General features: G+C 39.7%; 3 protein-coding genes across 4 annotated transcripts; 1 reads left to right on the top strand and 2 right to left on the bottom strand.

Annotated features, from left to right (window-relative positions):
* Positions 1-640: 640 nt before the first annotated feature.
* Positions 641-8,120, bottom strand: hdgfl2 (HDGF like 2). 2 transcript variants are annotated; one of them, XM_044362351.1, is made up of 16 exons: positions 7,844-8,120; positions 7,220-7,296; positions 6,182-6,323; positions 5,469-5,648; positions 4,960-5,079; positions 4,803-4,871; positions 4,510-4,696; positions 4,305-4,389; positions 3,901-4,192; positions 3,595-3,728; positions 3,415-3,482; positions 3,247-3,317; positions 3,037-3,138; positions 2,291-2,447; positions 2,020-2,137; positions 641-1,852 (listed from the first exon to the last, which is right to left on the bottom strand). In XM_044362351.1, exons 1-16 carry the CDS (start codon positions 7,913-7,915, stop codon positions 1,753-1,755), a joined length of 1,974 nt encoding a protein of 657 aa, XP_044218286.1. In that variant the 5' UTR covers positions 7,916-8,120; the 3' UTR covers positions 641-1,752. The 2 variants fall into 2 exon arrangements, with proteins under 2 accessions (XP_044218286.1, XP_044218287.1); XM_044362352.1 differs by having other exon boundaries at positions 4,516-4,696; positions 7,844-8,118.
* Positions 8,121-9,534: 1,414 nt separating this feature from the next.
* fh (fumarate hydratase) lies at positions 9,535-11,911 on the top strand. The gene has a single exon (XM_044362348.1). It carries the CDS (start codon positions 9,614-9,616, stop codon positions 11,111-11,113), a length of 1,500 nt encoding a protein of 499 aa, XP_044218283.1. The 5' UTR covers positions 9,535-9,613; the 3' UTR covers positions 11,114-11,911.
* Positions 11,912-12,059: 148 nt separating this feature from the next.
* fam32a (family with sequence similarity 32 member A) lies at positions 12,060-14,994 on the bottom strand. The gene is made up of 4 exons (XM_044362350.1): positions 14,870-14,994; positions 13,532-13,676; positions 12,504-12,557; positions 12,060-12,302 (listed from the first exon to the last, which is right to left on the bottom strand). Exons 1-4 carry the CDS (start codon positions 14,941-14,943, stop codon positions 12,234-12,236), a joined length of 342 nt encoding a protein of 113 aa, XP_044218285.1. The 5' UTR covers positions 14,944-14,994; the 3' UTR covers positions 12,060-12,233.
* Between the last annotated feature and the right edge of the window lie 48 nt (positions 14,995-15,042).

The following is a 15,042-nucleotide window of genomic DNA, read 5'->3' as shown; positions in this document are numbered from 1 at the left end:
AACAACAATCAGGTGCCCAAATGAACATTAAAATAGTTTTTTTTTCTTGTAATAATCATTTGTCCTGTTCATATTGGCCATTAGAAGATCCCTTCGTAATGCACTTATAATGTAAGCATTGAGGCCAAAATCCACAAGCCTCCTTTTGTGCAAAAATGTGCAAAAATGACTGTAAATACGGCAAATATCCACTTGATATGACTAACTTAGATTGCCAAAGCCTAATATAAGCTTTGGATAAACTTTTAAATGCATTTTTGTGACTGTGTATTTTGGCCCCATCACTTACACTGAAAGCACATTTGAAGGGGATCTTTTAATAGCCAGTATGAACAGGAGGAATGATTACAGCAAGGAAACCCTCAATCTGTGTTCATATGGGCACCTGACTGTTGTTTTAAGACAGACTTGAAAAATTGTGAACCTATCCTTTAATTACTCATAAAATTCAACAAGTCATTCACAGGCCAGCAGTAAGTGGAGTATGAACGAGCAGCAGGCTATATTGCATATAAGGTTGTCTAACCTTGTGTACCATATACCTACAATTCAATGTGATGTTGTTGGAAAACCTCCTTTTACATACAGCAAATGAATTAAAAGCAAGTTTCACACACCAAGAAACAAGATAGGAACAAAACCATGCTGAGATTTTTATTCAAGTCTCAACTAAGTGATAGAAATGCTTTACCAATTTACATAGCACTAAAAACACCTGTTGTATGCGTATCACAGGAAAAATGTCAAAATAGGCTGCAGCTACATGAGATCTCAATAACTTTTAAGGGCAGTTTTCAATCTGTACAGTTATTCCATTTATTATGCAGGTTACTGAAAGCAGACACTATGGGGAGACGAGAGTGCAAGGTGTGTAACTCCACGGCAATTATTATTTTAAACAAAACTGTAAATGAAAATACCTGCAAACAAGGCTATAAAAAGTAGGTGGACCTCAGTTGGAAAACAGCTGCAAGTGACTCAATTCATGGCTTTACATTTCAGACTGGATTAACTGGATCAAGACCAGATAATTTAAAAAACATACTTAACATAAAATACTCACAAATAGTACTTCACCACTCTCACAATGTCATACACACAGACAGGAGGCCTTTGTGATGTTTTGTTGGCTTTATAAAAAAAAAAAGAAAAAAAAAGAAAAAAAGAAAAATGAAGTCAAAAGATGTAAGGGCTGCACAAAATCTTCAAAGTGAAAAATTAATGGCATGGCTCCATTTCCACCCAACTTCCCCACAAGAATCATTAAAGTTCCATCTCATACTACTGCAGCCTAAATTCTGGTTAGAAGTGCTAAAAATGTAATCATTCAATATGGTATGAAAGACCAAAGTCAGAGTTCACGTGGTAGAAAGAACAAAGTAGCCAGGTGTAGGGGTACAGAGTGAGGATCCAGGACGGGCTGAGTGTCGTATAAAAGGAAACGTACATTTCAGAAACAAAAGGGATTTGCGGAGCGCCACAAACTATCACACTAATAAGCTTTCCTTTTTCGCTGTGATAAATAATGGACCAAACAGTTTGAGCAACAGGGCCTTCTGGTTTGATATCTGTATAGTACAAAATGTCCAAAACATCAACATTGGCGTAACAGATAGTGTAGGAAATGCTGTATATGTGTGTGTGTGTGTGTGTGTGTGTGTTTGTGTGTGTTGGGCCAGGGGCACTGTATGAAGTCAAACAGAGGCCACCATCTTTAGCACTTGGTCCATTGCAGTGGTTGTTAAGGGTCTTTCAGCTTTCTACAGGAGACGGTTCCATCTCTGCAGAGATGGAGTTGTCTGCTTCTTCATACGTGTTTGTCTGTTGTTCAGCAGGGCTGTCTGGGCTCCGTCTACAGAGGAAGTACATTAGATCATGATTACCTGTATGTTAAACATGAGAGCTACTCACATAAGTATTATCTTGGTTAGTAAATCTGATAATTACACAACCATTAAGCAAGATGTACAGTGATTGTAGAGCCAATGAACAACACATTGCTTCAAGTGGGATGTTCACCTGATTGGGCTTGAAGCAGGATGATCATTATTCTCCTCCTGGGCAGGTGATTTGGGCTTTTCCTCTTCTTCCGCATGATCCTTTTTCTGTTCTGACTCCCCATTCACAGGAGTTGAATCTAGAAAGAAATAGAAATATTTTTTAAATCACGTTGATCAAATGCATTCATTTATGCTGACTTAGGATATGATGGAAAATTAACTTGGCTGGAAGAAGATAAGTATGTAATGGAAGACCTAGATGGCAGCAAGATCTACAATGTGCTTTTTACCTGTGTCTTGTGTCTCTTTCACATCATCTTCAGGTTCCTTGTTGTCTGTTTTGGGTTTAGCTGCCACATCTGCCTTGCCCACAAAACGAAGTTTTAACTTGTTGTAGACTTCACCAGCTTTCTCCATGACTGCAGTGCTGGCTTTATACCGCCGAATCTATATTGTTCATGACATGAAAACACATAAAAGAAGTTGAGAATGGATGTTATAGTCATAGTAGTCTGGGAGTTGTCTTACAATCAGGTTAACCTACTAAGACCTTCTGAGGATAAGAAGCACACTGAATAAAACAATGTAGGCAGATGTATCATATTTAACATTGTACTGTTGCAGTTAAATAATAAATACTGTGAACAGTAAAACACCTAAATATGTTATCATAGTTTTATATTGAGTAATTTATATAAATTAAAATATACATAGCTAACTGGAGACTACTGGTTTCATTTCACATCTCAATGCAAATCAGTTTAAACCGGTGGAATAGTATCCAAATATTATTAAAATTCAGGCAGTTAGACTTTGACTGTTTAATGACATCTATGTCCTGTTCGCAAATGTAAGAGAACCCACAAGTTAAATTTACAGAAAATATATTCAATACAGTATATGTTATAAGACAAAGTATGTAACTATTCAACTAGGGCACCATCAATGCATATTTTGATATGATTTATCTATTCCTAATGCAAGCACACATACAAAATAATGAGAAGACACACAGCCAGAAGGCAAGAAAATGTACCTTTTTTAGTGTGGCAATAACTTCAGCATTCTTATGGAGGATCTGGCTGGTGACGGGCACAGCTTCAAGCTCTTCCAGGGCTTGTAGACACCGCTCTATGTCCTAGAGAACACACAATACATAAAAATGCAGTTGTCATGCTTCCAGAAAACACAGAAAGGAGGGAAACTTGACTTTCTACCAGAGATGGTTATGAAAGATGTCACTTACTGGGTTGTCCACTTTGAGTGCAAACTTAATATCTGTGTGGAGTTTTTGAAGCTTTTCTTCAGGCGACGGTTCTGCATATGGACACACAACCCTCAATTATTACTTTCCCTCTTAAAAAATATCAATGTACAGTAATTGTGAAACTGAATGACGGTATGAAACACTGACCCTTTTTCTTTTCCACTTTCTTCTCTGGAGGCCTCTCTGGTTTGCGTTTGGGTTTTTCAGGCTTAGACCTGAGGGAGAGAGAGAGGAAACTCTGTGATCTGTGCATATTAAATATTTAATGAAGTTCCTCTAATGAGGTCTGAATACTGTGTAGTCTTCTGTTGCCCGTTGTGCACTCACCTTGCTCTGGACTTCTCTTCTGACCGCCGGGCCTTCTTCTCTTTTAGCTCTTTCTCCTTTCTTTCCTTTCTCTCCTTCTCTTTCTTTATTCTTGCCTTATTCTGGTTGTCTGACTTCTTGGGTGGTTTCTTCACCTTTTGAAGAGGAAAAACAGCAGACGTTAAACAAATGCGTTTTGTCAGTACATAATCTTCACACACACACACACACACACACACACACACACACACAACATAAACAATTTTCTGCATCTGGCAAATATAAAACCACTGTCTAAATAAGAGATGCTTTTCAGTCCTTATGTACCTCAGATGGTGGTGGAGAATCGGAGTCGGAGGGCGCAGGGATCGGGGGTGGAGGGGGTTTTTTGGACTTCTTCAATGGGTGATCATCTACGCCTTCATCCGAGCTGCTGCTGTCACTGTCACTCCCTTTTTTAGCCTCTTTGTCTTTTTTCTTTTTCTCCTCTTCCTCCTTCTCTCTCTCGCGTAGCCGGCGGATCTCCTCTGCCTCCTCCTTTTTCCGGCGCTCCTCCAGCTCTCTTCTCCGTTCCTCATCTCGTTTCTTCCATTCACTGATGCGGTCTGGTTCACTGTCACTGTCAAAAAAACAGGATCATGCTGCATTTTATAACAAGCTTATATGTACATCCACATTTTTAGTACCATATTTGATGTGTGGTGCAGTAAAAACCCTTATAGCAGCCTGACCTGTCGCTGTCGGAGGATGATGAAGGTGCTCGTTTGGCTGGGGCAGGTTTAGGTTTCCGTGCACGAGGCTTTGGAGCTGGCTTCTCTGTGGACGGGAAGAAAAACAAGCAAAGAGCATGAACAACTGGGCACTGCTACATTTAGATACTAGATAAAAACCGTTCCTATATCAAACTATATCATTAAGGTTTTCTAATCTAACAACCTGCACCTTTCTTGCGTGCCTGTGGGCCCTTCCGAGGAGGCGGATCTGAGTCTGATTCAGACTTTGAGCCAGACTGGGATTCTGAGCCAGACAGAGCTGGTCGAGGCTTCTCGTCCTCTGATTCGCTGTCCACCACTTTCTTCTCTGATCCTGATGCTGAATCTGAATCCGAATCAGATGAAGCTTTCTGCAACATCACGGAGAAAAGGAGACAGAAGAGGCGATAGAGGAATAAATCACAAACTACCATGTCAAAACTACTCAAATATGGTTCAAGAGTGCAAATAGTTCACCTTTTTCTTCCCTCTGCTTCCTGGTTTCTTTCCACCTCGTCCGGCAGATTTCTTCTCTGGAGTAAAATCCTATCAGACAAAACAAATGGTTAACATTCATTCACTGTAAATGGTCAGAATATCCAACACTGATGACATGTTGTGTATGTGTAATAACCTGGTCACTGTTCTTGCCAGAGTCAGACTCTGAAGGGGTGGGTTCTGATTCTGAGGGGGATCCACTCTCTTCATCTCTGTCACTGGACGAACGCCGAACCTTTTTTGGAGGAGGAGGCCGCTAAGATAGAAATTACAGACATGGAAACAGATTAAACTTAACTTTGTCTATTATATAAATGGAGTTATTTTTCATAAGGCAAACAATCTGACCACTCGAACATGCTCTGTTGCCATAATGATGGGTTCCATTAAGGATGGCTCATTATGCTTTTATGATTGCTATGACAACTGATATAAAAAAGGAAGCTAACAGTAATTAATGTCTTTTTTGCTACCTCCTGTTTTCATTCTTACATATGCAGACATAGTATCCATGCATTCTTATTTATATGGTTACTTTAGTGCTGCTGATGGTTTTGTGACTGCTGCATCCCTTTTGTACCATCAACTGTGACCAAGAATGCATTTTTCCATTCACTACAATAACATGGTTATATTATGAATTACCTTAACAGCCGGTGGCTTTCGCTTCACCCCTCCTCCCCTTCCTCGGTCTTCACTCCCAGAATCTGAGTCAACCTCACTTCCCGAGTCTGCTTTCTGAGGCACCATGGCTTCTTCGTCGTCGTCATCCTCATCGCTTCCTCCTCCAGCATTGTTGCCCTCGCTGTCAGATGAGCTGGCTGGCTGCAGACAAACCGCGATAAGAAGATTAAGATGAATTTCTCATTGCAATGCACTGCAGTCTAGGAAGTTGGAACTGCAGCATATTATGCTATCCTTGACATTTCACATTGAAGCATGAAATAAAACTGTGGGACAGAGAGAAAGAGATGGAACAAAGTTCCTTAGTTGGAACCAAGTAGTAGATGTTGCAGTAAGCATTACATCTTAAATTGCTGCGAGCAGTTTTTTAATCTAAGAGCATGACAAGTTCATTTATATAGTACCTTTCTACAACCAGGCAATTCAAAGTGCTTCAAATGTTGCCATTTACCAGAGACTTGCTTGTGAGTTGAAAGACAATGGACATAAAAATTTGACATTCGGATTATGAACAATGAATGAGGTTGACCAATTAGAAAACACCAAAATAAATACAGTTTGACAACTGAAGTTCAAGTAACTTCTGAGTCTATATCAACAGCATCTTTTAGAGTCCAAGCTAATGAATTATGGATGCTTCAGGATTTCAGATTTCTGATTTCAGGGTAACTTACCACAGGTGGGGCACTGTAGGAGGCATGTGGATTGTTCTGGATCTCCCATAAACCTTCATTGAACCCCTTCCTTTTGTTGGGCTTTCCGTAGCGTTCTCTGTACTTCTCATAGGCAAAAAGGTCCTTTGCAGCGAGGAATGCACTGCGAAACAGTGAGATTAAAAAAATGTGAACAATTCAACTGCTATACTAACTAAAACCAAACAAGTGCCAAATGTTATCACATTATGGTTGTTCTACACTAACTTAAGATTTAAAGGCAGCTGACTGTGCCACCTTGTGATGGATTGATATAATGCAGGTGCCATCTTGTCAAACAGATGGTGTCTGATGCCAGATCAGACATATCAACACATCTCTCAAAAACATACTGTACACTCAAACTGTAAGTGGTTAACAGCAAACATTCAGAAAAGTATAAAGCCTCAGAAAAGAGACTGAAAAGCAGTGGTGTGAGTCAAAAGTATGTGTTTTTATGCCTCACACCATTGCTCACAAACAGGATATGATTATAAAAAACAGATGAGTCAAAGACTAAATTTAAAAATGGCAAAGCCAATTCAACAATGCATGATTGAGGAGCAACCGTGCTATAGTCAATAGATTTCATCCATCCAATATTGTGATTTAATTCACCACTTATTTATATTGATTCCATAGTGCAATTGCAGTCAGTTCAGCTTAAACAGGTCTGTGCACACAGATAAGATAAGATAAGATAAATAAAATAAGATCAGATTTTATTGATCCTCAGAAGGGAAATTTGCATGTTGCAGCAGTGCATGAAACAAGGTCACAGATAATAACTTGAGGTAATAAACACAACAAAATAAAAAGTAAATGGAATTCAATTTATATACATGATAAACATTGTAGACATGACAATACTTGGGCTACATGACCTGACTTGAGGATCGTAAAGATAGAAAAGTTGTACAAAATATGTGCAGAAGTAATGGTTCTGGTAGATGTAGCTATAGATGTATATGTGTATATATTATATAGGTGAAAATAAAGACAATAAAGTTCTGTACTTACGTTTCATGGGTCCCAAAGAAGAAAATTGGGATTTTATTAGGGGGTGGCTTCACTGCCCCATCAGCCACATCTTCAATCTGTAAACAAACAAGACTTTTAAGTAAGAAAGTTGAAAAAAAAAAAAAGCGGCAAATGGAAAATATCGCATAACTTTTCTTTGGACCTGAAACTCAAGTTAACATGCCTAAGTTACATGAACTACTGTGTAGTTTGTTGGTAATTCTGGAAAAAATAAAGCTTTGTAGGTTCAATTTAGATTATTTAATTTGAATGAACGCGTGGTGCAAAACGAGCTAGTTTTATGTGAGGGAAGAGTGTTTGCTATTTGGAAATGTTTGCACAGGTATCTCAAACGTCATTTTCAAAATAACGTTAGCCTCGCTGCTGTAACGTCTCCATGCACATTAGGCCAACAGCATCTCATGCAAATTATGCTGCTCATACACCGACTGTGGGCCTGTAACGCAGCCTGTCAGCCCAGCAATCATCAAGTTACATATTAGTTTAATATTTATCCATGCTAGACAGTGCCGAGGATACACAGAGGACCTTCTCCAGCGTCCCATGCAGAGCAGCCCACCCCCTCCTCCGCCTCTCCGGCTGCTATTAACGTTACTTGCTTACCCTGGCTGGCCAGTGGGGGTACCCCTTCATTTTGGCGAAGACCAAGTCTCCAGGCTGGAAGTTGTGCGGCATTGTCCTGCTCCTCTTAGCAGCCGGGGTTTGAAGCGTATTCGGCCGCGTAGCCTTTTTGTGTCTCTCTGCGTTTGCTGTTTTCAGGTCGACACGAAACCTGGAAACGATGGGGTTAGCCAGCAAGCTAACAGTATACTGTCGTTACCGCGAGAAGAGACTGTAGGCGATATTTTTTTCCTAGGATGGCGAAGTCGTGACTCGGCCTATTCTGCCTCTGATTGGCTTACCCTGATATTCTAACCCTAATTCTAACCAATCCCACCACTAATGCCTAACCCAACCAACCCAACCAACGAAGGCAACGACTACTAGCCAATCGGAGGCAGAGTAGGGCGGGTCATGGTTTCAACGTCCTAGGAAAAGAAAATTGGCGGACGGTTGCGTGAAAGCTGGCACAACCGCACAAAACACGTCCGGTACAAAATCGTTCACCCTTCAACATACAGGACTTTCTACTGGAAAGCAAGCAATTGTTAAAAAAAAAAAAAAAAAAGATAGCAGCTACAAATAAAATGAGGGTTTGCAATCAAATGAAAATGCTAAAGAATGCTTAAAAGAGAAAAACTTTCAAAAAAGTAAGTAACAAAATAAGGGGAAAAAAATTGAGTGCAATTATCACTTTTTAGAATTACAAATACCCAAATACAGGTACAACTGCAGATACATACAAAAGCTCTACAATATGATCACTAAATTTGAACAGATTAGACACTAGACGACCATAAGAGGACAGTTATTTGTCTTTATTTTGATTTTTATATCCTATGGGACAGGTATACGTCCCATTGACAATGTGACTTAATTTTCAAGAGAGACCTGAGATTTTTAGGGTTTTTTAGTATTTGAGTACACTGCCACTGTCAAGGCACATACACACAGCTTCCATCTGCTCCACTGACAAACAGTGTGCGTTATACAGGAAATGCAGACAGTAGACATGCTTTCAAGTGTTATTAGCTTTTTAAAAACCTATTTATCCAACAACTTAATTTGGTTTATACAAACTTATGTACAAACAAAAGGGATAATGAAGAGTGGCACATAAATATAGAAACTAAAAACTGGTTTTCAAGGCATTGCAGATGACCATAGTCTTGATGGTAGATAGTTTTATTTATTTATTTTGGCCATGTGGTGCTTCAAAGTAATGTCTCTTAAATTCAGTCTTCAACTCGTGTAGTCTGAGTTTTCTTTACCATTGCATTTAAAATCAGATTTAAAAAGAAAAGGAGAAAAAATCCATACATGAATCTCAGTCCTGTGCAACATGTTCAACAACAGTCCTAAAAGGTTTCCACATAAACATTCATGAAATAAATGTTTCTGTTCCAAAATCACAAACTCCACAATATTCACAAATGTCATATATACACTTATTAAAAAGCTGCTTCTTTTGGTAAATTAAATGCGTACCTTTAAAATGACTAAATTATGTAAAGTTGCTGAGTTTTGTTCTGCAAAGTAAATTATGCTTCGATGTCAAACCGGAAATACAATCGTGCAATGTTGTGAAAAGCTTCACTCATCCGGATGAAGCAGCCTCATCATTTCCACCCGATAGGCCAACCAGAGCGGAAGTCCCTCCTTTTCTGCTTCCCTATTGGCTGCTGTACGATCAGTTTTACAACTACCCAATAACAGATTACAAACTGGAAGGCAGCGTTGACCTCCCCCCGAATTCACCTCTAATACGGAGCCATGTTTCGGTCTTTGAGACGCGTCCAGCAGTTTAACTGCAACCTCCTGACTTTGCAAAGAGTCAGCGTCAACTCTAAACTCCACATCTGCACGTCCAGAATGGCTAGCTCGGAGTTCAGGCTCGAAAGGGACACGTTTGGTGAGCTCAAGGTCCCGGCTGACAAGTACTACGGTGCCCAGACAGTCAGATCCACCATGAACTTCAAAATTGGGGGACCAACCGAGAGAATGCCGATCCAAGTCATCAAGGCCTTTGGGATCCTGAAGAAAGCGGCTGCTCAGGTTAACAAGGACTACGGCCTGGATCCAAAGATAGCAGATGCAATCTGTAAGGCTGCAGATGAGGTTTCAGCTGGCAAACTGGATGATCATTTCCCTCTGGTGGTGTGGCAGACTGGATCAGGAACTCAGACCAACATGAACGTCAATGAGGTGATCAGCAACAGAGCTATTGAGATCCTTGGAGGAAAACTAGGCTCCAAAGACCCTGTCCACCCTAATGACCACGTCAACAAGAGTCAGAGCTCCAATGACACCTTCCCCACTGCCATGCACATCGCTGCAGCCACGGAGGTCCACCAGGTTCTGCTGCCCGGCCTGCAGACTCTGCATGATGCGCTGGCGGCTAAGGCTGAAGAGTTTAAAGACATCATCAAGATTGGGCGCACACACACTCAGGATGCTGTCCCACTGTCACTCGGACAAGAGTTCAGCGGTTATGTCCAGCAGGTGAAGTACAGCATAGAGAGAGTGAAGGCAGCTATGCCCAGGGTGTATGAGCTGGCAGCAGGAGGCACAGCAGTAGGAACAGGACTCAACACCCGCATCGGCTTTGCTGAGAAGGTAGCCTCCACTGTTTCCTCTCTAACAGGCCTGCCGTTTGTGACAGCTCCAAACAAGTTTGAGGCTCTGGCAGCCCATGATGCCTTGGTAGAGCTGAGCGGGGCACTGAACACAGTGGCTGTCAGCATGATGAAGATCGCAAACGACATTCGATTCTTGGGGTCAGGACCCCGCTCCGGCCTGGGAGAGCTCATCTTACCAGAGAATGAACCAGGAAGCAGCATCATGCCCGGTAAGGTGAACCCCACCCAGTGCGAGGCCATGACCATGGTGGCAGCTCAGGTGATGGGAAACCATGTGGCAGTCACCATCGGAGGAAGCAACGGACACTTTGAACTCAACGTCTTCAAACCTATGATGGTCAAGAATGTGCTGAACTCTGCTAGGCTGCTTGGCGACGCATCCGTCTCCTTCACCAACAACTGTGTGGTGGGCATCCAGGCCAACCACGAGAGGATCAACAAGCTCATGAATGAATCCCTGATGCTGGTCACCGCGCTCAACCCACACATTGGTTATGACAAAGCAGCCACCATCGCCAAGACAGCACATAAGAAAGGCACGACCCTGAAGGCCATGGCTGTGGAGCTGGGATACCTGACCGAGGAGCAGTTCGACCAGTGGGTGAAGCCAAGTGACATGCTGGGGCCAAAGTGAACTCTGACAGCACAAGAAACACTACAAAACAAAGAAAGTGGGGAAACTTAGTTTTTTCCAATTAAATCAAAGCCGTTGAACTGAATGAACAAAACTTGCTCTGAATCCCTCTCTTAAATGAATCCTTCTCTTAAACAAATTCATCTCTTAAATTAACATATTGAGAATCCTTCGCAGTTGTTTGATGCAGACCTCTTACTGTCTGTGTTTTGCATATACTAGTATGTTTCACTTTTGAATAGGGATGAGGGAAAAAAATTGGTGCATTTTAGACCTGGGCAAAGTGGTATTTAGATTTTACAATTTAATTGGGTTTGCTTTGATGTATCACACTTGTTAATGTTGTTAATGCAGTAACTCACACATTTGGGGAGGGATTTCTGATCACACACCCAACAGATCCAACAGATTGACATTTGTTGATGCTATTTGAGACCCAGGTTAGTCATACATACCTCTGTAACTCTTACATAAAATTGTGTTTTTTCAGGGTTATTTATCTGTTGATAAAATAAGCACACCTGTTGCTTAACATCAAAAGAATGGAGTTTCACCATCAATTCCATCTTTTACTGTAGAAGTAGCATTTGTGTATTTGTACATCAACTCCTTGGTTTTCATATTTTAAAATGCTCTTCATTGTCATTCTGTTATTTTCTACCTTCAAGGCAGTTCAGATGTTCACATTGTGCCATCCCAAAAGGTGTCATGATGGATTACTGTAACATGTATGTTCTGGTTTACAGTATGTGTGCCATTTCCAGTTCAATGAAATGTGTTAATAAAAAAGCAACTATATACTGGTTTCAGACTTTTTTCTTCATAATTCATATTTACACACACTTTTAAATTTAAGAAATATTAGCTTATGTGATCTATGTATGGTCAAATTACCAGAAGGATTTATTCTGTAAGACTAAGAAAGAGACAAAGTAAAACAAATGTGTTGACTTAAAATCTTTAATGGATACAACTGAAATGACAGAAAAACAACAGATCACTGCCAATGAAACAGATTTTAATATATAAAACTAGCAATAAAAAATGTACAGTTCAAAAATGTGACCTGGCAGCTTTTGTATAAGTAGGAAATAAAACAACAAAGTGAACATTTTCTCCCTCATTTGGTCCAGCTGACTTTGGGAATATCATAATGCTCTGTCAGGGTGTCCAGATGGCGATTGAAGTCCTGCAAACAAACAAAATGATAGAAGGTTTGTTATTATTTGGTAACATGTCTCTGTTAATAAATACGAAAATATTTTAGCTGTAGTTTAGACATGGATTATACACGGATCACCTAAAATGATCGACTTGAATAAATGTGCTGTTACACAAGTTTGAATCAATAAGTTGGACTGAATGCTGTGCAAGGTCTGACAGGACTTGCCTCAACTCTGTGTTTGTGTGTCTTTGACGCTTTGTTCAAAATCCTCTCCATTTGCTGTTGAGAAAGAAAGAAGAAAATAAATGTGAAAAACTTGAAAGTACATTATTACTGTCAGTCTAGGCGCACAGTCAATGTAGACATACCCAAAACACCTGCGGAAATAAATCCCCATTCATACATACAGTACTATACAACAACTAAGTTATAGTCAAACACCCAAACCCACAAAATACTGAGAATATGTTTAAAAGTAAAACATACTGGATATGTATTATTTTCTAACATCTTAACATGTTTTTGGACAATTGGCATGTTGATCTGCTTACCCATTACGTTAAGAAAACACACCACTATATGTTCATGTTATGGTATGATAGTACTTTGGAAAAGATGAAAGTTCAGAGTAGCACAAAAGTTAATGATCCACTAACCACTTATTGATAATTCTGATGTTTCTGATCTCACTACTACGTAAATGCTGTTTGTGAACCCATAAGAGAAACATTTAATTCATCGTATGACTGGAAAGTTCATTTTCCAAAAGTTCACTGCCCTGTTTGATTTTTATTTGTGTTTTAGTGTAAACACAACTTCAAGCTAATGTTTATCCTTTAGACAACTTCTCTATGAGCTTTGACTATAGCTGCAAAATGACTTGTTTTTCACTGCATTATGCTTAAGTATGAATCCTTACACTAGTAAGACATTTTGGCTGATACATTAAAAAAAACAACATGTAAGTTAACAGCAGCCTCCCCAGCTTTTATTTATATATTTATATCTCTTTTGTGGTAGTTGTGTTTTCTCTCACCTTCTACTTTTTGATTGTTATGCGCCACAAACACAAAGGCAAGTTCCCTGTCTGTGGAAATCTATGTGGCAATAAACCTGTTTCTGATTCTGATTTTTGATGATGTAGTTGACAGTAAAAGTAGGTACTTATTACTACTGTTACTAATTTTATCAGTCATGCCTGTCCCTCAAATCCTCGACCTGCAGCTCTGAAATGCTGTAGAACATCAACTCACCCTCTTCTCTTGCATCTTGTCAAAAGCCATTTGTGCAGGTGTCCTTTTGTCAACATATGCTTTCTTGGCTTTCACCTCCTCATCATTTTGATTGGTCACAACCTGCTCCAAACGATGTTTACTCTCTTTATCCTTCTTCTTCTTCCTGAAAAGGGATATGCAACGAACAGTTAGTAGATCAATAGCGTGCCAGGCTATCCACAGGCAAGTAAAGAAAGAGAGCTGCAGCAGGGACAGAATAAAGAGACATTCAAACATTCAAACAAAAAGGTAGACAAGTTATTTTTACCTTTTGAAATACAATCACAATATCTTTATAGAGTAAATTATATTTACTCGTTCCTCTAATTTTTTCTTTTAAATACATTATACATTTTAAATACTCTACTTGTTTTCACAAATAGAATAAAGGTTTCACAAATCTGAAAATCATAGTATGGTGGTTTTTGACCTGGATCTGGTCTAATGTGGTCTGGATAGGGAAATATCAGTGAAATTGCTCTTTTTGTGTTTTCACAAATAGAATAAATTGTTTCACAAATCTGAAACTATGTTTTAATGAGTCTCTGGAGTACCCTTGTTAATATAGTCCAGATTTGACAAGACTAAGTATACTGATTATTGATCTTGTTTTTTGGTCTGAAAGGAGAAATGTCAGTTAAATCGCCCTTTTTTCAGTTTTCATAGGAAAAATAAAGGTTTCACAAGTCTGAAAGTGGGTTTAAACAACAATTTTTCATAAGTGTAAATGGTGCAAAAACGGGGAATCAGCCGCTAAATACCATTATGTATGTTTCCCTTAACTTTCCCCTCAGAATCCCCTGCTTAATAGCTGTGCTAAGCTACCTATACCTACGTACTAATACGTTGTACAATTTATTTAGTATTTATTTTATTAATTAAATATTATCTTTGACATGTTTATATTAAGCATGTCGAAATTAGCTTGACATTTTAAGATCGCGTGTATCTTCTGTCTGTACCCCCTTTTGTAACTGTTTTTGTGTAACTTGGCTGGCTAACGTTAACGTCTATTAGCTGATGTTTTCTGGCCTCATCTTTACCACTCCATATGTTACCGTGCAGGTTGTTTGGGTCTCAGATGGGAAAATTGGGTTTTCTACTGTATATTGCTGTTTCAGTAATGGATTTACCTAAAAATTCCTTCAGCTTATCTCAGATAACGTTAGCGTACCACTATGTTTTCTATTAGCAAACAGGCTAACATTGGCCTCGCACCCCGGCGATTCTGTACTCTGCGGCTGCCCATTTAACTCATTTTTAACACGTAAACGCACTGTATCTGACTAAAATACAATAAAATGTCAGACGACTTACTTTTTTGCAGCTGAAGAGGCTCCTACACCCTTAAATTTCAGGGTACTCTTCTGGACAGTGGCGTACTCCGACATTTTCGAGAAGCCTTTAACGTCTTCTTCTCCTTTGTTTTTACACTACCAGGCGCCGGTGGATCAGTGCTGCCACCTGCCGGACTGAGAGGAAGCGACACA

This window comes from Thunnus albacares, chromosome 9, assembly GCF_914725855.1.
Source record: "Thunnus albacares chromosome 9, fThuAlb1.1, whole genome shotgun sequence".
Taxonomy (NCBI): Eukaryota; Metazoa; Chordata; class Actinopteri; order Scombriformes; family Scombridae; genus Thunnus; species Thunnus albacares.
Note: the sequence above shows the minus strand (reverse complement) of the source record. Positions and strands in the feature narration are given on the sequence as shown.

Excerpts from the sequence above, each read along its gene's own strand:
- hdgfl2 (XM_044362351.1), bottom strand. The coding sequence starts at position 7,915 with ATGCCGCACAACTTCCAGCCTGGAGACTTGGTCTTCGCCAAAATGAAG. Across the intron at positions 6,324-7,219 it reads TTCTTTGGGACCCATGAAAC|TGCATTCCTCGCTGCAAAGG; the intron begins GTAAGTACAGAA and ends ACTGTTTCGCAG. Across the intron at positions 3,318-3,414 it reads GAAAGTGGAAAAGAAAAAGG|AACCGTCGCCTGAAGAAAAG; the intron begins GTCAGTGTTTCA and ends GTCCATATGCAG.
- fh (XM_044362348.1), top strand. The coding sequence starts at position 9,614 with ATGTTTCGGTCTTTGAGACGCGTCCAGCAGTTTAACTGCAACCTCCTG.
- fam32a (XM_044362350.1), bottom strand. The coding sequence starts at position 14,943 with ATGTCGGAGTACGCCACTGTCCAGAAGAGTACCCTGAAATTTAAGGGT. Across the intron at positions 12,558-13,531 it reads ACAAGATGCAAGAGAAGAGG|CAAATGGAGAGGATTTTGAA; the intron begins GTGAGTTGATGT and ends CTTTCTCAACAG. Across the intron at positions 12,303-12,503 it reads CACACAAACACAGAGTTGAG|GACTTCAATCGCCATCTGGA; the intron begins GCAAGTCCTGTC and ends GTTTGTTTGCAG.